Here is a 24,281-nt window from a genome sequence, read left to right on the forward strand (position 1 = left end):
ATATTTGCATTTCAACAAAAAATAGTAACTCCATCGTGAAACTAGATAATCGATTCATAATTAATATCAAATGTATTGAAACATCTTATTCTTGAATGAAATCATGTCTAATGTACATACACCAAAGAAACTCGAGCTTCTTCTAATACTGACAGAGAATATAGACACATTAGAATTAGAACTAAACATTCCCTCTACTAAATACATCAATAACTAACAAGATTTCGTCGTGTTGTCAGAAAAATATTTTGGATGAGTTTGTACTTTGTCTTTTTCTTTGTTATGATTCTATCTGTCTAGCTGAATAAGGTATACACGTAAGGTACAACGCACAAAAAAATTATAAACAAATACAGAAATGTAACAATTCATACGACACATCGAGTTTACATCGGCGAGACATAAACCTCTTACATCATCGTAAATACTTATATATTTCAATCTGATACAGGTTTGCGAAGAAACCCTAGCAGAACACAAGGAAAGGCTGGCGGAATTACGCGGTTTGGTAGCCCAGATCGCATCAGACGTCGGTTTAGACGCTGGCGGTCCGTTACACTGCGAGGTCGAAGCACTTGGTCGTCGACTCGAGGATGTCCGTGAAACTTTGTCAACCCTCGCCGACACTGCCGACGTACGTGTCCTTAACCAAGAACTTACGCATGTAGATCTTTGTCAGACGAAGAATTTCCTCGATACAGTACAACAGGTACGATTTTTTCTTAACATATCATATTTGTAATATTATAATTTACAAATCAAAAAAGCATCGTTTTATATAAAATGAGCTCTTGAAATATTTGGTTATTTATAATAATAAAATAGAACGTGGTTATTAATTTTATCCACGATATACATATCTTTACCATTTTTTTATTCGTACAAAATAGGAGCAGACATTCCTGTAACGCTTTTTTCTGCTCGCAAAGCGAACACTATTGGTGCTAGGTACAACCTCGATCATCCCCTCACATGAGCATTTACATTTTAATCGTCGTAGTTTCAAAACAATTTGTTATGTCAAGGCCGAAAGGCTTAACCTGCTATTGCAATTACATCAGTCACGAAATCTGCAACAGCTGAATGGCCGCAACGGTGCACTTAGCGAAACTTTCTTAGCGGAGACTAGGACCGATGGAAGCACGTTTTTGATAGAATACCGGAGCTTAAAAGCTGGTCTTAAAAACGCTTGTAAAATTCTTTTCTCGAGTATGACGCATTCTAAAGGACGATCAAATTATTCATTTTCAATATATCTGTTTTACATTCTTGTTGATAACGAAAAGTCATAAAAAATGATGGCAAAGTCGATGTTCGAAGCAATAAGAATAATCAATAAGTCGGTTATTAAATACGTTTGCTTGTTGGGATTATTTAGAATGGTTAATTATGAGAAATTAATTTTATTTCAGAGTTTGACGACAGTCGGCCAAGAAGAATCCAATGAGCACTTAAAGCTACTCCGTAATCATCTGCTTGCGCTAACACGAACGGAGCCACAGCTCCAATCTATCAAAGATAGAACTGTAACAATGTCAACTCAAGAACCGTCAGTCGTCGAAATCCTTCAGCAATGGCAACGAGTATTCAAAGAAACCTTCCAACATTATCACCGTCTTTCTATCCGTTTGTTCAAATCACAGGACGTAATCGCGGTTCTGAAGTTGTGGCAAGAACATTTAACTTATGTGCAAGAGTTCTTATCTAACCGCGTACCCGGTGATTACAATGGTTTGTCGGAGCATAGAAATCTTTGCGAGGTTTATAGAAACCTTCTTACCGACCAACAAAATCACCTATTAACTGTTCATGGAAAAGAAGGTAAAGATCTCAACGTTACCGAACAGTTCAATGCTCTAACAAATCTTCACAATGAAACATTAGCAAAAATCATGGAAAGACACACCGCTGTACACGATCGACTCTTAGCATGGGACAATTACAGACATGATCAAAATGATCTCTTCGCCTGGTTAAAAGACATTGAGAGAGAACGCAGTCGACTGCAATTACGCTTCATACACGTTCATAGATTGGATAAGATTCTCCAAAGAATTCAAGCTCTGCTCGAAAAAGTTCCATCGGGTGAAGTCCAAATAGAGTCGCTTCAAAAACAACAAATTCCTTTGCTTGTTGATTGCGACGAGACTTTGGCCGTTTCAGTGCGCATGGAACATGCAGCAAACGTTGAACGTATCGCCAATTTACGTGCCGGTTTAGAGACTTGGAGAGATTTCGTTGAGAGAGTACGAAAACTTCATGAACAGCATATGGCACAGACTGACAGGATCACGAACACACTACAAGATATCGGTCAGATACTTAATTCTGTCCTTCACTCGATACCTGGTAAATTATCACAAACCAAAGAAAATTTGCTTTTCCTTCAAGAATTAAAAACTCGTCTAGTCGATACTAATAACGAATTGGAATCTTTAAACGTACTTACTAAAAAGCTACGAGAATGTCTTAGTCCTTCTGACATGAAATCATTGAATCAACACGTTGCACTTTTGTGGCAACAACAAGGAGACCTTGATCATCAGTTAGCTTTAGTCGAATACAAGCTTGGCGAACGTTGTGGCCTACACAATCGTTGGATCGACAGACAAAGCAGATTGTTGACTTGGATTGAAGATGCGGAAATCAGAGTGAAAAATTGGGATATGATCCCTCTTGGTGAACCCGAAAAAGTATTAAAACGATTCGAGTATGAATTACAGGCAGAAATAGCTTTAAAACAGCGAGAATTCGAGTGGGTGCAAAAAACTGGTCAAGAATTAATCGATGCGACCGATGATACTGAGAAAGCTAAAGTGCAAAATGGATTGGACGAAGTGAACGAAAAATGGTGTAGATTACTTACGAGTGGAAAAGTTCGAGCGAATAAATTACACGATTTAATACAATCAATAAGCACTCTCGAAAAAAAATTAATAGAGCAAAGAAGTTGGATGACCGGTATCGAAGCGCAACTTTCTGAAAATTTCATCATCGAAACTGTGAGCCAAAGCTGTATTGATAAGAAATTAGAGGACCATGAATATATTCAAAAAGCAATTCAAACGGAAGGTGCCAAAATCGGAGAAGTATTGAATCTTTGTGAAATATTACTACACGATTCCGACATATGGAAAACATCTCTGAATACCGACACGATAAAGAACGGTATGGAAGGTCTTCAACGACGATGGAAAACCACGTGTGTTAGATCGGCTGAACGTAAGCAAGAAATCATTTTGGCCTGGAAGTTACTTCGTGAGATGAATAATATTAGAACAGAACACGAAGGCTGGATCACTCAAACGGAAAGTGCTCTTACGAATTTTGAGAAAGAAATGAATGAAATTACTAAAAAGGATACGAAGGAAATGCTTGAAAGATTGAAAGTGATAATGAAAGATATTGAAGCACATGAACCAGCTTTGAAGATTCTTGAACAAAATTTTGGACGACTTGCAAAAGTCAGATTGGAACCTGAAAATTTAAGATCGCTTACAGCTGAAAGTCGTAAAACTATAGACCGATGGCTTCAATTTAGTAGTAGGACAAATTCCATAATCGCAGCGATAGAACGCGAACAAATGGATTATCACGAATTTAGTTTAGCTCATGGTGCTGCGTTAGTTAGTCTGACACAAATTGATATTCGATTGACTCAACTGCAACATTTGCTTACTCCTGAACAACGAACATCACCACGTGGTAGGATGCAACGGTTATCTGAAATCGAAAAAGAATTGAACGCCCAAAACGTTCTACTGCAAAAAGCTGATAAATTAGCACTCGAAATAATGCAGGAGAGTCATCCGGACGATGTGACTAGTATACAAGAACTCGTGGACGAATATCAATCTTTATGGAAAGAAATTAAAATGCGAGTTACTACTTTAAGAACCGAATTAGAATCTCAGGAAAAATCTGAAGTAGACGAAGCTATTCAGGTTGAAACTTTGAAATTTGAACAAGACACGGCTGTTCAAGTGAACACTTTGCCTAGATTAATTAGAATGACATCTTGCGACGCGTATATGTTGGAATTGAAAACAGCTCTCACAGAGTGCCATCATTCTTTGGACGCATTAGAAACAACTATCGCACCAGAACCTGTATCTGGACCGAGCCTGAATACAACAACTAAAACTATTGTAAGTCTTTGTTTTCCAATCTACACATTTTAAATTTTTGTTAAAACTTTTCCATTTTTTATAATTACATATGTATAACTTTCATTTTTAATCAATAGGCAAAATTGATTGGATGTTGTCAATCATCTATAGAATTAGTGCGTCATCTCCATACTTTACTCATGGAAGATACAAAATTCAATGTAGAAACAACAATAAGCGAGGAAGTGCAAACTGTGATATCTCGATACGAAGCTCTTCTTTTACTCGCTAGAACACGTGAACAACAAATAAGGGAACTCAGGTACATTTTTACAATGAATTAAACTTATCTCTTATAATTATACAAAATTAAATCCTTTCTAAAACTGCTTATATTAACGTCATATATCATGAATAACTCCACATATCTCAAGATTCATTAACATGACATTTTGCTATTAATAGGTCTCCCATTACAGACGCTTATTCATTCCCATGTAACCAGTGAGTGTAATTTCTTACTACGATATTAATGTGTTAAAAAGACGTCAAAGATTATAATCTAAAGAAAAATATTCGATTGTTTATTATATTTTTAGCGATAGTGATAGGCTAACATGTCCTCTTTGCTCTCGACGTAACTGGACTCAGTTGGATAATGATCTCTGGCGTCTAGAAAAATGGTTAGAATTTGCTGAAGGTACTCAAAGTGAACAAAACTCGCCACCAAGTAATATCGAGGACCTGGAATATATTATTCAAGAACATAGAGAATTTCTTCAGCACCTTGACAGTCACAAAAGCATTGTCGTTAGTTTGAACATTGTAGGTGTTCATTTGGCTGAACATACAGAAGACACTAGCCGCGCAACAGAATTACGTAATCGATTAACTGATGCAAATACAAGATGGGACAAAGTATGTCTGTCAGCTGAAAAATGGCAAGAACAATTGCGGCGTGCACTTATTTCGAATCACCAATTCCATCGTATCATCGAAGAGTTGTTCAGTTGGCTCGAAAAGACAGAAATTGTAATTAGAACAAGTGAACCAATCGATCTCTCCGAAGCTACCGATATTCTGGAAACAAAATATAACAAATTCAGGTATGTTAATTTCTTATAAAATATTAAATCGTGAATTTTAAATATAAACATTCTATTGTATAATATTGATTTTATACATTGATATTAGTACGTATTCATTATTATAAAAATTGTATAAAATATAAATTATAATTTTAAATCATCACTTGGATATACAAATGAAACGTATATCAACACACAAATATAAATACATTGATGATTAAACTTGAATTCTAATACATATTTTGCAAACAAATGCATATTTGACGTAATGCAAATTAATATATATGGAACAATGAATATGTTCCTTAGAAAATCCATTTTTTGATTGATCTGTTTTTACATAAAATACAAATAAATATAAGGTATTATCATACATTGAGATGATACTATACAATAGGCAATCTTCTTCTGCAGATATATATATTATATATTATATATAATATATATTATATATTATATATTTATTATATATAATATATATTATATATTATATATTTATTATATATAATATATATTATATATTATATATTATATATTATATATTATATATTATATATTATATATTATATATGTTTTATGTACATATAAAAAAATCTCATAATTGTAGCCACATAAAAAATATTACAATTTTGTTTTGACCCTTTTTTTATTAGTTTTTTTTTTTTTATATTTTTTAAGGGAATTACGAAGTGACCTTGAGCGCTGTGAACCGCGTGTTTTATCTCTCCAAGAATCTGCCAATCAACTACTAAATGAACAGGGAGGAGTGAGAGCTCGACTACAAGAACTTCGATTAAAACTACAATCGTTACGTCGACTGACAGGCATCTACTCATTGAAATTAGGAGCAGCTTTAGGATTGGATCCACGTGATATTGGACTCGTTGCTACGTCCTCCTCATTAGCCGCTCTTTCTCGTGATGTAAGTACAATTCTTAATTGCATATCTACAAATAAAATACGTACATTTATTTCAATTATGAATACATATATACATACATACATACATACATACACACATGCACGCGCTCACACACATAGAGAGAGATAGAGAGAGAGAGAGAGAGAAAGAGAGAGAGAGAGAGAGAGAGAGAGAAAGGAAGAGGGAGGGAGGGGGGAGAGAGAAACAGCAGCAGCAGCAGACACACACATGCGCGCGCGATAATGTAGTCATTTATTGATAGTAGCATTTAAAATTGCAGATATAAATACTTTTAGGTCACTTGCTGTAACGTGATCTTTGCTTTTGTTTTTTAAATGTTTAGTCATTTAACGTATGTAGATTATTGCACGATATAAAAAAGAATCACGTAAAACATTATATTAAAGCGCACGAGAGCAATGAAATTCGATGAAAGGGAAACAAACATTGCAGCACAAAAAAGTGCACCTGTTCTTTCTCATTGGCTTATACCATTATCACGTGCGCCATATGTAATAATAGTAGTAATCACTTGCACAGTATCTTATTGTTTGTGTTTTTTCTTTTGTTCAATTGTAGCTACTCGATGAAGCTGCCTCTGGGTCCTCTCAGCCGCACACAACAGCTGCCACAGAGTATGTTCTCTTCCTTTTCCCTGTTCAATCCAAGTTTATTTAATTTTGGATTGCCATTTTTCCATATAAAATACTTCTGTTCATCAACTTGTGTTTTAGATGAAAAATAATCATTGTTTTTACTGTAATTGTTACAGTGGTGATGAAAGACATCAAATAGTACCAAGACAAGGATATAGTTTTCTAGGAAGAGTTTTGCGTGTTTCTCTTCCAATACAAGCATTAATGCTGTTGCTACTTGGTGTAACTTCATTGATACCATCAACAGAAGAAGATTACAATTGCATGCTCTCTAACAATCTTGCTCGAAGTTTCACTCTAATGGTCTATCATCCAAATGGACCGCCGCCTTTGTAACAAAAACAGAATGTCTTCACTTTATTTATGTCTATTGGTAAAAACTACTGCATTGATAAAAAGCATTGAATATAAGATTTAACGACTGTAACACGCGAAATGCTTAAATATAAATGAATATACAACATATATATATATATATATATATATATATATATATGAAAGTGTATACATAACGTTTTCAAATACAAAAAAATTTGTATATATTATTATAGCACACGATTTTCGTATGTCGTCAATGACTTAGTTTATTCTTTGGCTATATAACTATAATCCTTTAGAATGTTACAAACAATAAATGAAATTGCAACATTTGTAACATAATAGTATTTTGAATAAAATATTTATAAAGGATTAAAAGTGAAGTCAGTAATTTATAATATTGACGATGGTAGTATCTATGATAAAAACTAAACTAAAAAAATAATATATACTGATAATAAAGATCATCACATTATTATTGCAAGAATGATTTTTGAATACACAATTACTTTGCAATAATGCTTCCTTTAAAATGCAATATTCTTTTATTTAATAGAAATATAAGAAATGAACTATCTATATGAAATACTTGTATTATTTCTACATAAATTACACAAATGCAGACTATTTACATTATGCATATTTGTTGTAGGATAAATTAAGGAAGATTTGCCGAATTTTTATTTTTATACTTTATGTTTATACCAAATTCGATACACGAAATGTCTAAATCTGATTTTGATACAATATTAGAATTTTTGATAAATAATGATGCTAATATGAAAGACAGTATGTTAAATATATATAGAAACTACATATTCAAATTTGTTACTTCATTGCAATTGGTCATAACTGTATTGAAACTTTGTAAATATTATTTAATAATACCTTAAGATGATATTATATCATAAAAATAAAGAATATATAATTTGTGGCTATGCGTGATGATAAATACGCACAGAATAATGAGAAATTAATTAAATATATAAATACTGATTTATCCTCATTCCGTTTAATATTTGTTCATGCTGTCATCCCACGTCATATTTCATTGTTTATTATAAGTTTTACCTATTTGTTCTACATTTATCTAATCTACTCATTTGTATAATGTTTAACTGTTTCTTCTTTAAATATAATATTTTTTCTTGTTGCAATTGATTATCTAATTAAATACATATTCAACTTTCTTACTTTATAAAAACAGTCCTAAGTAGAAAAACACAAATTGGTATTTATGAAAAATTGCATTTATTCCTTATCATAGAGAAATTTATACTGATTATCACATCGCATTAATTATCACATCAATATAAAAAAAAACTGTACAAATGCATATTTATTGCATAAAAATATAAAAGTATCTGATGTGATATCAGCTAGAAGTTATGCTGCAAAATATATTGTTTAATATTTCACTTACTTTTATGTACTCTGATTTTTTAATGCCATTAATTGTTCTGTATACTCAAGAAATAGCCTTTGCCAACGAAGATGCCCACCAACAATATTCAATATATCTCCCAAAAGTTTGTGCTTTTTTATACCCTATATGAAAAACAATTATATTACTACTTATTCATCGATTAATTTTACACTTACAAAAAATATAACATACTAAAATCATAGGATCCCATGATGAACTTTTAGATGCTGATGTATGACTTGGACCCAAAAGATCATCTAAGATTAATCTTAAACGCTTCTCCAACCCATCTAAAAGAGAAACAATAATTTATTTATATATTCTGCATAATATATGCAGAAACAATCATTGCAATAATTAATCTATGAAATATACCTTGAGTTAATAAAAATGATACTAATGCCATTATCCAATGAACATATTCTTGTGCACTGCCAAGTGCTTTAGATGCTGATAACTGTTGTTCCATATAAGACACTATACTAGGAGCAGTATGTGCCAATCGAGGATTAGGCAAAACATTTCCAGCAGTTCTTAGTAAACCTTCCTGTAGGGAAAACAAAGGTCCTCGAGGAGTTCTACTACCAGATGAACTTAATGCATTAAATGAAGACCACCGCCATACAGGATCATGACTATCTCCAATTAACAACCATGTTCCTAAAATAGTTAATTATATTTGTTATAGAAAACATTAATTTATCATAAGTTAGAGAATGATAATATCAAAATACCCATTTCTTTGTGATAAATATATGCCCTGGCATTAGTAAATGCTAAATGTGGCATTCCATTATAAAGTGTACATGACAATATTGATGTTCCTGGTGCTGCTAAATGAGCAGCTGAGGTTGATACTATCATTCTGCATGTATTTCCTATTTCCCATACTCGTACATCACCGCAGGTTGATATAACCATAACCTGATAAAAACAAATAAAATTTTCTATATAAAAATATAATTTTCTATATAAACATTTTCATTAACATATAGTGCAAATACATTACCGCATTACCAACAGCATGAATTTTTGCTAATGGTGCAGGTGGTGCTAACGGAGGTGCAAATCGAGATCCTTTGACTGGATGAAAAGTATGTAGACTACCATCTTCTAAACCAACAGCTATAACAGCTGAAGAGGCAGCAAGTGCCACGGCATTATAACCCAAATAAAGATCCCACGTTGGTTCTGAATCTGTACCTCTAAATACTTGTAAATGAGCTAAACCCTGACTATTACTGATTGTAACTGCATGATGTCCAGCTTGTTGAGATAATGAATTGGACGGTTTCAATGCAGGAAGGACGATTTGGCCTGCACCTTTTTCAGACAAAATTTTTAATTTTTTATTTGGTGACAAATGGTGTAATTTTGGACTGCTTTGTTCTCGTCGTTTTAAAGTAAGTGATGAAGCTGGTGTATTTATGATAGCAGAATTCACAGAAGAGGTAACATTAGGTGTAACGACATCGTTACGTTTTTCTATTACAATCGAACTTTTTGTTTGCGATTTGCTTGTAAATGTTGGTACTGTAGTTCCACCATTTATTGCTGTATCCCTAAAATTTGTTAATTTCACCTTATGTTGAATATATTTCATAGATTAAACACATATATATCCAAAATTAACTTACATTATATCAGGTGGTGGTGGTATGAACATAGGAGTAATTCTTCTTTTACCATCAGATGTTCTAGTTTCAATTTGTTTGTTAATGGGACCTTTAGCTGGTGTATTTGAAGTATTTAAAGGCACTGGAACTGAATTTATTGTAGATGGAATTTGCTGTTGGCTAGGAGGTGCTGGTGGTTTCAAATTCAAAAGTTCTGGAGCTTCCATGACCATACAACCTCCTTGAACTAATGGTTTCCCATATAAACGTTCATGAAGACTACTCTGTAATCATATATAAACAATATGAAGTAGCAATGATATGACAAAAATAATAACAAATAACATACTTGTTCAGCAGGATCTAAAGGCTGTCCAAGTTCTTGTTGAGTAAATTCAATGAATACAACAGAACCATCCCAAGAACAAGCTGCAAGTCTGAGACCACAAGGAGACCAACTTGCGTCCAAAACAGAATGGGTAAATAATTCACGTATCACAACTAAAGGCCTTTTAAGAGACGTTAGCCATACCGATAAAGAACGATCACGAGAACCTATAGCAACACAACAATATTGTTGCGGTTTAGAAGAACCTGACTGTTTCTTTTGTAAAATATTTCCATTAAATCTCTGTAAAATACGTAAAAAAATTGTTTTCCCATTGCAGATATATATTATGGATTAAAATGTCACTTAATTGATAAAGAGTTTATAGAATAATGTAATTAAATTACATACAACACAAGTAACTGCTTTCCTATGACCAACAAAATCCTTATCTTGCGTCCATCCATCTCTTTCAATTATTTGTGCTGTAGGTCCACCACCGTTCATCGCATGTGCCGATACCAAGTATTGTCCATCTGGACTCCAGGATAATCTCAAAACATGAGTTGTTCCACCACACTCATCAAATGGCTCAGAAATTAAAGCCTCTTCTGTCCAGTCTGTAGTACGCCATACTCTCAATGTTTTATCATCAGATTGTGATGCTAAGTATTTTCCAACTGGATCCCAAGTAATGCCTTTCACGAAGCCTGTATGACCTTTTAGAACAGCTACAATAGCAGGAAATTTGGATGCATCCCATACAATTACACTATTATCTACAGAAGCTGAAGCCAGCCATGGACTATGTGGAGCCCATGCAAGATCTAAAACATCGGCTTCATGGGACCGTAATGTAGCTATACATCGCCAAGTTTCTACACTTGCTTTTCCTCCAAATATAGTACTTCCACCAGAACCACCGGATAGTCTCCATATCATAATAAGTTTGTCTACACCACCAGATGCTAATAAACCATTATTACTCCATCTGACACAATTTACACATGCTAAAAAGAAGAAAAGACTAATCATTGCAGTCAAAATTTAATTTAAATAATTTTTAATGCTTATAAATTTATACCAAGATGATTATCTAGTTGACATAATATTTTTGGTACATTTTGATCCAATTCAGCAGCTTCATTCACTACAGGTTCCATATTCCATATAACAACTCTTCCAGAATCACCACCTAAAAATAGTAATATTATTTATAATATAATATTGTATAATAAATAAAATAATAAATTAAGCAATTATCAGAGCATACCTTGACCTCCAGTAGCAAATCTTTTCCCATCAGGGTGTATGTCAACGGAAAATATTGAATATCCTAAAAGATATACAGAAACGTTTGTAAATTTAATTCATTTAACATTACATTAGGATAAACAATTAAATATAACAAACCATCGTGTGTGACCCAGTTAGGTTTAACTAATTTCATCTTCTTGTATTAAATAAACTATTATAAGAATGCCGATTATATTACAATATGTAAATCTGAATCATTTTAATGTTGGTAAAAGACATGTTTCCCTCATGAATTCAAAAGTTTGATGAAACATAACCTGGAATTAATAAGATTCACTGTAAACGCAAACGCTAAAACAACACAACCATAAAAAAAAATGTAAATGATAGATGAAATTTCGTTAAAACTGCCTGATGTTACTTAAGCTAGAATGTGGGGGATAAAAATTATTAATAATTCTTCCTGAACTACTTTATCAGTAATGCTGCCATCTTTACCGATACATGATAAAACAATTTGTTTTTTTTTATTTCAATTTATGATTTTAAACTTTTGCGATTCTTAATTATTTAAAAATAAGTAAAATAATCTGTATATATTTATTATGAATATATTATTCAGAAATATTTATTCTATATATATACTAAATATTCATTATATGAGAATATATAAGTCAACTTCATCTTCACTATATATAGATCCCAAAAGCTTTGACTAATAATTCAAGAACATATCGAGGGAATCTCATGGAACAACTTTTTAATAGCAATTAAAAATAAAATTAATTTCTTTTTCCTTTTTTTTTTTTTTTTTTTAATGATAAAAATGTGTTAGATTATTTCAGAGTAATTTCATTGTATTTAAATCTAATAAAGGCTAAGTAGATTATAAAAACTTGTATGATAAATAAACCAAACGGCCAACTTCAAGACACTGTAGCATCGGTAAGTTGGTCGCCATGATCATTGATCCCTATTAAAAATTTATTCTACGAGACTTCTCCGATACGTTTCCGAAGTTAGGTAAAATCTTTTGGGACAATCTGTATATTATAATATATACAGGTTGTCCGGTTGTATGTGGAAAATACACAGTTGTGGATTCTACACATTAAAATAAGAAAAAAGTTGATATAAACATATGCCCGATGTAATCTTGTTTTCGAGACAATTTGTTTCGTTAAAAACGGTAGTTTACAAGACTTCAATTAATAGAGAACACATTTGCCACAAGAATTTCCTCATGAAGGAATATCATATATCACATTACTCCTATTGCCACTACATTACGTCACGTGATATAAGTTATGCCTTATGATACGTCGTTACGTCTATAACCTAACTTAACTCTAATAACTACTATTACTTTTTCCATTACCATCTGATTTTCTCCCTTTTTTCCCTTAATATGGCAACAGAGATGTTGAAACACTTCGCCAACATATCGATTAAGACTGCTTTGAAATTCAGACATCTGGGCTATTCCAGCGCATTCGACAATCAATGATAAGACATATTCACGCCTAATTGAAGCTAGAAATGCTCACTTCAAGCAATTTCCCTGAAGGTACATAAACAGCTATAGCAGAACAAACTATAATTCGAAAATAAGTTCACATCAGTATATTTTTATATGAACTGTTTTATTATTTTAATACATAGAATCCATCCTTGCTGTACTTCTTGTATATAGCCGGGCACTCTGTATATGTATCCGTTAATTATATGTGTAATTGAAGATACATAAATTGTCTTCTTAAATAAACTTTTAAAAAATAGATGTGTACTTATCTTAGAATTTAAAAAATCGCAATACGTTTTAGTTTATTTATCATGATTGTAATAAATTCAGCGATTCTAAAAAGATAAAAATTTTATTAAAAGAAAATTTATATAAACCAAGAATAGAAAAAAAAGAAATTTTTATTTATGAAAACATAAATCTAATTTTGAAACGATTCCAAATATTTTCTACTGTAAATGTATTGTTAGATTTGTTTAAATAATATAGAATCATTATATTTTGTTATTTATATAATTCTCTATGATATTGTATAAATTTGTACTCTTATTAGAATTATATTTTTGATCTGCATAATCTGCAGTTGTTGTTTTGTCACAAACCATATCTTCGTCTGAAGGTATATCATTAATTATTAATTGTAAAAATTTATTTAATGGACATATGATCTCACAACCTGGAAGTTGAACTACTTCAAGTTCTGGCGGAATTCCCAAATAATGCAATATCTATAAATAAAATAAATTAAACTTGTAAATTATAAAAGACGTATGATATATAATTCACTGTTTTATATACATTTTAAAGCACCAAAAAAAAAAGATATGATATACAGTACATAAAAAATTGAATTAAAATAATAATATACTTTAATTAACATACTTTGACATAATATATGCCTTCCTTGTACAAAAGTTCCATAATAATACTACTAGAATATGCAGGAACATGTGGTGTATATGCATTCAAAGTATATAATAAACTAGCAATATTTGTTTCATGACCACTATATAGAAACAATTTCCTCTCTGTTTTCAAAGTACCATTCACATATTCCATCATGTTCTCTACAAATTTTTTAAGTATGGCTCCTATAACAAAATAATTTAATAAGATTCATGTTATATGTGTGTAAATACATGATATTAAGTTATTATTAAATTTTATACCTCCATAAATTTTTCTTAATAATTTATTATAATTGCTTGTTTTATAAGCAAAAAGAGTGGCATTATAAAGTCTACCATATGGAAATACCGATTTTGTCCATGCAGGTAAAGGAAGATTCATAGAATATACTGCCATTAGACTATGATACAGATTGGCCATATTTAAAGTAGTAGTAATATTTTTTCCAGTTGATTTTGTGAGTTCTATGGCTAAGTCTTCAAATTCAGCAAATTCTTTTTTATATTCGGATAATTCTAAAACTCTGTCATATTCTTCCAAATATCTGCAATCGAGGAATTGTATATTTTTATATTTGTAATAATGAATGTAAATATAAAAATGAAATAATTGATTTCAATCGATTTTGATAGACGAGAAAAAGTAATAATTACCGAGGACACTCATCACTAAGAAAAAGATTATCATTGACTTTTGGAACGTACTCCAAAGGAATCGGTTGCCATTCCAATTGAGGATTCCATATTTGAATACCTCTAGGTGGAAAGAGTCCTGCGAGAACGAGTTGTAAGGATGCTTTCGTTCTATTGTAATTCGAACTACGAGCTTTGACTATACTTGGTATGTATATCTTACCAAGATAGTTATCATATCTTTTTCTAAGAAATTCTCCTAATTTAAATTCTCGTACTATACCATTCTAAAAGTTATATAAATTTTTTTGAGAGAACAATGAAATTAATTAAAGTATGATCGTTATAAAGAAATAATTAATAAGAAACAACTAATGTACATTTGTTAACTCTCCTCTGCCCATCGGATAGAAGTCATAATTTAAATAGGGATCATTTGGATATCTTTCCAGTTTATTGTCATCAGGCGTTCGATCTCCGTGCCTAAATACCTATTAAATATAAATTATATAAGTCAGTTATAAATAAATAATTATATATATATCCATGAGCGCACGTGCACGTATGTGTGTATGATTGAAATTAGTAAATTTAAAAAATAAAAATATAAAAAATATTCTTCTTACCACGTTCAATAATTTTAACTCCAAATTTTGTTCTTCCTGTGCATACGCAAGTGTCAGAATTACACAAATAAGTAAAACGATCAAGTATCTACAAAAATATTGACTTGAGATCATTTTGTTAAATCTGAAACAAAGTATGAATATTTGATAATCATAACTTAAAAATTTTTCTGCATTATTAGTACCATGTTAAACATAAAAAAGAAACAATTATTTTCATTATTTCTATTGGAAAACAAAGTAAAAGTTGCAGTAATACGAAATATGAAATAATTTAATTTTTTAATGAAAGTAATTTATGCAAAGAAACATTCATGATAAAAGTATAATACTTATTTTTCCCTTAAAATTTTTCACTTTTACGAAGAACTCAGACCTACCTTTTATATCTGCATACTTACTTGTTTCACGTCTTTAATTTATTTCCAGCAAATTGTTAATTTATGTATATTCGATATGTTTATGCAAAACTTCAATATAATGGCATAAGGGATAATGCAGACGAGAATACATTCACGTACATCGTACACGTAGATTACGATTGATTAATTACGTTCTTTAAACACATTAACAAGCTCAATAAATTGTAATAAATTATGAGGCATTCATGATTAAGGCTTGTTACACGTTTATATTAACATCTGATAGGAATAAATTGATATCAAGCGATCGAATTTAATCTTATATGAAAAAAATAGATGGAAACGACTAAATGAAATCGTTAATATTGAAATAATATACCTTATTTATTTAACATAAAAATAAAGATACGCGATGCCGATTATACGAGAACTGTTTCTTGAAGAAGAAAGAATTCTATTATAACAATGTTTTTTTCGAAATAATAAATAATGTTTATCTACAAATGTAAAATCTAACAATATACTGTATTTTATCTTATCAGTACTTACTAATGATCAATTTTTTTATAGCTGTTATTTTAAAAAGCAAAAAAAACAACTTAATATCTGCTTAACATTTCCAAGTAAACGATTATTTATTTTATCTAGGATTAAAACTACTCACAAGTATCAGCTTTCTCCTTTGAATTTTGACATTAAGCAGAGATGAAATCATCGAAATTTTTTCTAATATAACTTTTTTCAAAGAAGCTCGTACCGTTTTAGGGCAACTGCCAGCAGTTGTTAGAATTAATAAAGTACAAACTTTAAAATGTATAACGTCTATATAATCCCTTCGAATAAAAACGATATCCTGTGCTTTATGATAAAGTACTGCCATTTATTATCTGCAAATAGATACTATTACCGACATAATGCGAAGATCAAAACATTTGAAACGACGATTAACGGTAGTTATAATGTCAAAAATTTACGATCTTGTCGAAAATATGATATATTTCCTTCTAATTCTCAGTCTTTTATAATAAATTAATAAATCTACTCGTTCCAAAATGAATGATAATCAAAATTACATCGATGAATTTTACCTATTATAAATTACGTTCTCGTCTCACGTTCTGTTTTCTTGTATAATATATCAAAATGTATTCATTTCTTTTTTTCACAACATTAATGAATTTTCAATCTATTGAAATACAAAAATTAATAATACGCGTTAAAATATACAACTCATTGATTAAAAACGATTCGTTCAAGTGGTTAGTTCAAAATCATCCGGGACTTCTCCTGCGGGTATTAATGAGAACTCTCGTAGATTTATTTAAGACTTATCGCGAGCGACATAGAATTAATCAAGTTACCGAACGATTATCATTGCAAATTGTAGGACAATGCTATGTCGAATATGTGCGGGTATACTAAATTATTTCAATTTCAAAATTACGATAGTACGATCGCGATTACCTAATAATTCTACGTTTATTTATAATCGGTATGAAAATAAAATACTTGAAAAATAAATTTTTAAGGAAAAAATATTATTCGTTATAAATAAACACTGTGAATTACTCATTGCAATTTCTTTTTTCCATTTTATAAAAAGAAAAAATACAGAAGTTTTCTATAAAAACCTCACAAATAAGAGATAACACTGTTTATCACTGACATTGCATTATTCTAGTCTTTTCGAATTTACTAACATGTAAGTAATTCCATGTTATACGTACCAATGATAACGACATAAAGAAAGCATACCGACAAAAATTCAGTTATCTACCTCATTAAAATTTCATGACTTAAATCGCACTTGATTAAATAATGAAATATCATTTTTATTACAGGATCTATTACGAGATTATTTTTAACAGATAACTCGATATTTGCGTCAATTCACAATTTTTCCTCTCATTAAATATCATTTTATCATTTTCTTAGAAGAAAAATAATGCACACTATTATATGCATCTTTTTTTCCGTGAGTGCTCGATGGTAATTTAAAACTCGATAGTTAGAACTAAACTATCATATAATAGAAAGATAGTTAAACTGTTATGCGAGATAAGAAAATCGAATGAATTATTTAAGTACAAAGCGTTGCGTCACATAAACATAAATAAGTTAAATTATAGAAAACGAAGGAGCAATTTAAAATGAAAAGATTAAGAATTACATATATAAAAGTTATATTATAGCTAATAAATGGTGACTTTAATGCTAGAATAGAAAAGGGTCGATGTAAGCTTTAAAAGACTAAATAAAAGAATAGATAAAAATATTCGAAATGGAACAGACGATAACAAAAATAAAAATTAAAGAAATTATTAGAATTAGTTGTATCAACTTACCTTTCAATAAAATATTTCTTTTCTAATTCTTTTATCAACTTTCATCAATAATTGTCATTGGCATTTCAATGATTCGATTTCGATTTGATGCAAGTTGTAACATGATGCAAATAAACCTTAATTTAAAATAAATATTATTTTATTCATTTTATATCAATAAACACACTTATCATAAAAAAATATTTCACATATATATTAAATCCTTGTTTACTTGTCGATACAATGTAGATACATAAATTCTTAACAAAATTTTCAACTTGATAACACGATACTCTTAGCTGAAACATAATAGTCTCTAATTTATTTTAACGAGGTGGTTTTATTAGTCAAAAGATTATCAGTCTTCCCCTTCTTTATAATGAGAAAGAGATCTCATTCGATGATAATTGTAGTTACACGAAGTAAAAGAAACTACTGTGTCAAGAAGAGACGCTCTCACGTCATTTAATTCTTATCGTGTTTGGAAGCAATCTATATGCTCCACTTTAAATGAACCATTTTGTCGGAAATGCTTACGGATAAAATTCAAAACGTAGAAATTGTGTATTGTGAAAATAAAATTACGCTTCTTAATGCAATTCATATTTCTATTTATTTATATATCAAACGTGAATAAAAAAGATTTAACATGGATATGAAGCCCTTATTTATATTCTTTATTTCGTTAACGTTTGCTCTTGGAATTGAGGAATTAAAACTTTTACAAATCGTAAGACAATTTTTGTTTAATTTTTACATTATACATACATATATATATATATATATATATATATATATATATATATTATGCTTCAGATCTTTATGCACAAACAATATGTACCATATGAAGATATTATGAGAAATAACATGACACTACTGTCTAATAATTTTCCATACCATTATATTAATTCAATGACGAAGGATATACCCAAGGTGAGATTTTCGTCATCGGAAACTAGTTATATAAAAATACTGCATTCTACTTTATAAATAATGCTAAATATAAAGATTACACTAATTAAATGTTAATAGGTTGGTAAAATGAATATGTACAACCTCGGGGCATATTTACGTCGAAGGTACGACAAATTCTTAGGTGACGTCTATACAAGCAAAATCATGAAAATGCGTACTACAGAATTTCCGTTGTCACAAATATCAGCAGAACTTGTTAATGCTGCACTTTGGCCACCATCGGAATTACAAAAATGGAACAATGATTTGAATTGGCAACCAGTACCCTTTGGTTTGTAAAAGATAATTATGTAGATATAAACAAAATCTTTTTATTCGCTCTCTTTCTCTCTCTCTCTCTCTTTATAAATATATATATATATATATATATATATATATATATATATATACACAATCTAAAAATATAATAATATCTGTAGAATATACAAGGATAGAGGAAGATACATTGTTCTTAGGCACATACTGTCCACGTTTTAAAATAGAAGAACTAAAAGCAGAAAAGGACATGCGAAAAATAATATTGCATCATACACCTTTATTCTATTACGTTTCCAATCATACAGGCACAAAAATAACTAAACCATCTGACATTGAATATTTATATAATATTTTAAAAACAAAAGTAAGGTCTATAATATACCTATTTAAAATATAACAATAATAAATAATAAACAAATTAATTATAGGCTGCCTATAATTTATCGATACCACATTGGGCAAATGAAACATTTCCCGATGGAGAAATGTATAACGTAATGTTATTGCAATATGATTTACTATCAAAAACAACTATTCAAAAACAACTCAATGGCGGGACATTTTTAAAAGAAATTATCATAAACGCATTAAAATATATTCAAGGAAATATAACGGAAGATAGAAAGATTTTGATGTATAGCGGTGATGATAGAAATGTTGTGGGAATTTTGAAAGCAATGAATCTATGGTCACCACATATACCATCTGAAGCAACTTCGCTTATTTTCGAACTGTATTTTAACAATGTTACATCTAAGTATGGAATAAAGGTGAGAATATTTTGTTTGTTTAACATATTATTGGTATATTTTATATAAAAAATTCAATAATCAATTTGAGAACAAAAATAATTTCAAAATCACAGAATTATGTTAATGGACAAAGCTAGTAAAATATAATACTTTTAAAAGCGTAATCTCAATTTTTACTTACAACATAAATTATTCTGAAACTATTTTATTGTTAAAAAACATATCTTTGTTTCAGATAAATTATTATACGGGTATTCATAAAGAAAATATTTTTCTGACACTTCCACAGTGTTCTATAATTTGTCCTTTAGACATATTTTCAAAAATTGTTTTTAATACTATACCAGTCAATGAAGAATTGTTATGCCAATGGACAAATGATTCTTTACATACAGATATAACTTCTGAAAATAATGCCAATAATCTCAACTTCCATAAATGGATAAATATTATATTACTGTTAATTTTAGTAAGTATGATGTATAAATAATTTTATAAAACATACATGTATCTAAATATAATATAAATCATATTTTAAATAAGTCAAATATATATTATAACTCCCATTTTTCCTATTTTTGAACAATATAACAAAGTGAAATTCTTTCAATAATTTATTCACTATATATTTCTTATTATTAAATTCACATCTGTACAAAAATAATAAATATATTATGTAACCAATATGAGATATAATTGTCGTGATTTTTTTGCTAATAATGGAATATCATTTATGTAAGTCATTGTAAAAGCTTCTAAACTATTTGCCCATTTTTTTATGTTTTTCTGTTCTTTTGTCTTCTCATCACAGACTTGATCTATGTTCCATTGCTTAAGCCAAAGACTTGTTACTGATGGTATAATATTGTGTTCAGTATTGTTTTTGTTACTACGAATGATAATTGTATATTTTTGCAAACAAATACTTAAAGCATATAAAATAAGATGTACTATATTAATTGCATTATGAATACCATATGATCTTTTCTTAAATATATTCTTTAAAGTAATTTGAACATCATCTAATTTTTTGATAAGAAAATCAATAATTTCATTACAAATATAGGGAGAATTACAAAATTCTAAAATAATAGATATATGATATATTTGTAATGTTGCCTGAAAGAATAAATTACACATTTACTGATTATTTACAAAAAAGAAATCCATGTGATAAGAATATAAATTATGTTTAATTTACCTTATTAAAATTTGTAACTTGATATATTTGGTCTAATATATCTTGTATTGCTTGTAAAACTACGCGACCACATATATCAGATTTCATTTCTAATCTAAAAATATTTGAGAAATTTAATATTGCATCTAGAGCTTCCTTTTCTAATGTATCAACCCAATATTTTCGTTTCAAATATTCTTTAACTATGTTCTCATTTTTGAAAACCCTTAAAATTATTTGTATTGATTTTATGACAATATCATTTGTTTCCAATCTTCTAAGAGTAAAATTTACCCATCTAGTCGAAATATTTCCTTTTGTATACTTTGACTTTTTTCTCGATATATCTTCTATTTCTAATTTCCGTTTTTTCTGTAAATATTTATTACGTATTTCTTCATTAATACTATTAGAAATAACAACGGAATCTTGATCAATATTTAAAGTATCATATGCACTATCGTGTTTTTCAAAAGTATTACTTTCATTATAATTAAAAAAATCATTTTCTAAACTAATTAAATCTGGTGTTATGAGATGTTCTTGATACGTTTTATTCAAATTTTCTGAATTTATTGTTAATTCTTCATCTGACTCTGGAATGATCAAATTTTCAGGTACACATCCATCTATTGTGTATAAATTATTCCACCTTTGAGGAGTCAAAGGATCTGAAAGGTCTTCTATATTATTTATATTTGTACAATTTTCTTTTTCTTTGTACAATTCTTTTAAATCATATCCATTGGAATCATGCCATGATTTAGAAGACTTTAATGAGTCCATATTATTAAATTCTTTATTAGAATGAATAGGACTAGTACAGATCATTTTTTTCTTATAATTTCCTTGCAACTTAGAAAGGGATAAATCTATAACATTTTTGTTCTTTTTATTTCAAATAATTTTGCTTTTTAAAATTGAAACAAACAACCATAAAAAGAAAATAAAATAGTATAAACAACTAAATGAATACCATTTATATGTGACAAAGATTGTATAACATTATGCTTAGGAATTTTTGTAGATACATTGAATATCATGTTATATTCTTCAACAGGAATTTCATGCATTCTTATTGCAACTGATTTCAACCAAACTATAGCTTGAAGAAAACTTAAATCTGCTTTGCATTTTATTAGTGGACTAAGAGTTATATCATCCACTGATTTCATCAAATTCTTTGGTATTTCAAAAATATGTCTACAATAAGAACAAATTGAGTGAAATAAATCGTTTTTTTCTGCATACAATTGTTTTTCCAGTCTTAATATATTTAATTCTATTAATAAGTCTTCTAATACAGGTGAACATATTTCTTCATTTGTATGCGTGACACTAAAATAAGTACGATCTAAAAAATATTTATTATTAGAAAAGAATGTAGATTTTTTCTTTCTTTTTATTTGTATATGACATATTACATGTTTACATCATATAAATTTTTAAAGTTATTACATGTAACAATATACATAATAATATGATATTTATATAATTACCAGAATCATAAGAGTTTTGATTTGTATCATAACTTTGTACCTGTTCTAAAGCTTCTAAAATTTTATTTTTGGACTTAACATGTTCATCGTCTAATTCATTTCTCTATAATCATAAAATCGTTAAAGTTGTTTATTTAGTTTTTTATATATTTTTAAAAATCAACAAATATACCTTATCTGAGATTTTTCTTGTAAAAATCTTTGCTTCGCGTTGCATTCTTTTTCATATGGTATATTATTTTTGCGTATATCAATTAAAACAAATGCATAATATAGGTTTATGCAACAATAAATAAATTATATAATAAATTGACATTTTGTTTATATCTATTTAATTATGTTATTTATACATTACGATAAATCACAAAATCTTTATTCGGAAAACTTCCCTCCATATTTCATAATTGATACCATTAAATATAAAAATAAAATTGAAATATGTTTTATTCAAGTTGACTATCCTGTCTAGAGCCAAGATTATAACCTTTTCAATCCCAATTCTATTTGACCAATACCCGGTGCTTGCATCGATAGTATTTAAGAAGGGCAGCGTGAAAGCATTTTGATTTAGATTTTATAGAATAAAACAGTTTATAACATAAAAAAATGAATTCAATATCTGCTAATTCGTTAACAGGAGCGGAAAAAAGTGAACTCATGGAACAAGTTAAACAACAAATTGCTGTTGCTAATGCACAAGAATTATTAACGGTACAATTATACAATATTTTTCTTTTCACATTTACAAATTATATTTAAATTAAAAGTATGTTTAATAATATTTTTACAGAAAATGATTGAAAAATGTTTTAAAAAATGTATTATCAAACCAGGTACATCATTAGATAGTACAGAACAGGTAACAGCATTCATCATTTTATTATAATTTCTAAAGATTATTTTATATATATGTAATTTTTAACGAATACGATTAATTAATATTTTTTGTGAATGATAAAATCTAAAATTTATTTTATTCTATCAATCAATAGCTATTTTCAGTCATAATTCTCAATGTGTTTATATATAATTTGATATAATTAATATTATACTTCATATCTCATATTAAAATTAATATTTAATGATTAATATTCTTAAAGAATGTTTTTGATATTATCTTTCTAATTTAAAAATGTATTATTTGCGAAATTTCAGAAATGTGTGGCGATGTGTATGGACAGATATATGGATGCATTTCATCTTGTATTTAAAGCATATAGTAATCGTTTACAACGAGAACGCAATAGAATGTAAATATATGATATAATATAAATAAATTGTTTTTTGTTGTGTACATTATAACTCATTGAATGGTCGATGGGGTAAATCTATATATTTGTATAAAGTTGCTAAATACAGATAATATGTTATACTTCTTTACAAAGGTAGAATTTTTGTAACAAATAGTTAAATAATTCATTTTTCCATAAATTTATAAAACCTATGAAACTTTTATACCTCAAATTATAAAAATAAATAAGACTAATATAGTAGAAATGAATTTTTTTTTAATTAATTTGAT

At 29.1% G+C, this 24,281-nt stretch overlaps 6 protein-coding genes across 25 annotated transcripts in view; 3 read left to right on the forward strand and 3 right to left on the reverse strand.

The window, feature by feature from the left end:
* The window catches only part of Msp300 (Muscle-specific protein 300 kDa), a 77,067-nt gene extending 69,163 nt beyond the window's left edge, over positions 1-7,904 (forward strand). For 5 of the 6 annotated variants that reach the window (XM_085664892.1, XM_085664894.1, XM_085664896.1 and 2 more), the window contains 8 exons: positions 452-709; positions 1,413-4,148; positions 4,247-4,431; positions 4,575-4,613; positions 4,709-5,215; positions 5,876-6,119; positions 6,699-6,754; positions 6,892-7,904. In XM_085664892.1, the coding sequence (XP_085521018.1) occupies positions 452-709; positions 1,413-4,148; positions 4,247-4,431; positions 4,575-4,613; positions 4,709-5,215; positions 5,876-6,119; positions 6,699-6,754; positions 6,892-7,111 (4,245 nt within the window). In that variant the 3' untranslated portion in view covers positions 7,112-7,904. The remainder of the gene's footprint in view (positions 1-451; positions 710-1,412; positions 4,149-4,246; positions 4,432-4,574; positions 4,614-4,708; positions 5,216-5,875; positions 6,120-6,698; positions 6,755-6,891) is intronic. The other variant, XM_085664893.1, reaches the window with a different exon arrangement.
* On the reverse strand, positions 6,963-13,241 carry Hira (histone cell cycle regulator-like protein). 6 transcript variants are annotated; one of them, XM_085664897.1, is made up of 13 exons: positions 13,099-13,237; positions 11,877-12,037; positions 11,737-11,799; positions 11,548-11,658; positions 10,875-11,473; positions 10,485-10,766; positions 10,157-10,419; positions 9,529-10,081; positions 9,254-9,443; positions 8,895-9,179; positions 8,712-8,809; positions 8,517-8,641; positions 6,963-7,103 (listed from the first exon to the last, which is right to left on the reverse strand). In XM_085664897.1, the coding sequence occupies exons 2-12, from the start codon at positions 11,911-11,913 to the stop codon at positions 8,519-8,521; spliced, it is 2,604 nt and encodes an 867-aa protein (XP_085521023.1). In that variant the 5' UTR covers positions 11,914-12,037; positions 13,099-13,237; the 3' UTR covers positions 6,963-7,103; positions 8,517-8,518. The 6 variants fall into 6 exon arrangements, with proteins under 6 accessions (XP_085521023.1, XP_085521025.1, XP_085521024.1 ...); XM_085664899.1 differs by lacking the exon at positions 13,099-13,237 and adding an exon at positions 12,919-12,997; XM_085664898.1 differs by lacking the exon at positions 13,099-13,237 and adding an exon at positions 12,860-12,997.
* Positions 13,242-13,618: 377 nt separating this feature from the next.
* On the reverse strand, positions 13,619-18,482 carry Acph-1 (venom acid phosphatase). 10 transcript variants are annotated; one of them, XM_085664903.1, is made up of 9 exons: positions 18,328-18,482; positions 18,117-18,232; positions 16,436-16,658; positions 15,410-15,533; positions 15,164-15,274; positions 14,805-15,070; positions 14,412-14,695; positions 14,125-14,333; positions 13,619-13,970 (listed from the first exon to the last, which is right to left on the reverse strand). In XM_085664903.1, the coding sequence occupies exons 4-9, from the start codon at positions 15,521-15,523 to the stop codon at positions 13,737-13,739; spliced, it is 1,218 nt and encodes a 405-aa protein (XP_085521029.1). In that variant the 5' UTR covers positions 15,524-15,533; positions 16,436-16,658; positions 18,117-18,232; positions 18,328-18,482; the 3' UTR covers positions 13,619-13,736. The 10 variants fall into 10 exon arrangements, with proteins under 10 accessions (XP_085521029.1, XP_085521031.1, XP_035717681.2 ...); XM_085664905.1 differs by having other exon boundaries at positions 14,856-15,070; positions 18,117-18,418; XM_035861788.2 differs by having other exon boundaries at positions 18,117-18,402.
* Positions 18,483-18,492: 10 nt separating this feature from the next.
* LOC118439751 (venom acid phosphatase Acph-1) lies at positions 18,493-20,630 on the forward strand. Its single transcript, XM_085664906.1, has 6 exons — positions 18,493-18,825; positions 18,912-19,028; positions 19,128-19,341; positions 19,490-19,692; positions 19,757-20,098; positions 20,316-20,630. Exons 1-6 carry the CDS (start codon positions 18,745-18,747, stop codon positions 20,568-20,570), a joined length of 1,212 nt encoding a protein of 403 aa, XP_085521032.1. The 5' UTR covers positions 18,493-18,744; the 3' UTR covers positions 20,571-20,630.
* Positions 20,615-23,229, reverse strand: LOC146873190 (uncharacterized). Its single transcript, XM_085664909.1, has 5 exons — positions 22,932-23,229; positions 22,760-22,862; positions 22,237-22,614; positions 21,282-22,132; positions 20,615-21,199 (listed from the first exon to the last, which is right to left on the reverse strand). Exons 1-5 carry the CDS (start codon positions 22,974-22,976, stop codon positions 20,753-20,755), a joined length of 1,824 nt encoding a protein of 607 aa, XP_085521035.1. The 5' UTR covers positions 22,977-23,229; the 3' UTR covers positions 20,615-20,752.
* Positions 23,230-23,236: 7 nt separating this feature from the next.
* Positions 23,237-24,256, forward strand: LOC118439752 (mitochondrial import inner membrane translocase subunit Tim13). Its single transcript, XM_035861799.2, has 3 exons — positions 23,237-23,470; positions 23,550-23,618; positions 23,915-24,256. Exons 1-3 carry the CDS (start codon positions 23,366-23,368, stop codon positions 24,011-24,013), a joined length of 273 nt encoding a protein of 90 aa, XP_035717692.2. The 5' UTR covers positions 23,237-23,365; the 3' UTR covers positions 24,014-24,256.
* The last annotated feature ends 25 nt before the right edge of the window (positions 24,257-24,281 follow it).

Source organism: Vespa mandarinia, chromosome 2 (assembly GCF_050613455.1).
Source record: "Vespa mandarinia isolate Hongniang chromosome 2, ASM5061345v1, whole genome shotgun sequence".
In the NCBI taxonomy this organism is placed as follows: domain Eukaryota; kingdom Metazoa; phylum Arthropoda; class Insecta; order Hymenoptera; family Vespidae; genus Vespa; species Vespa mandarinia.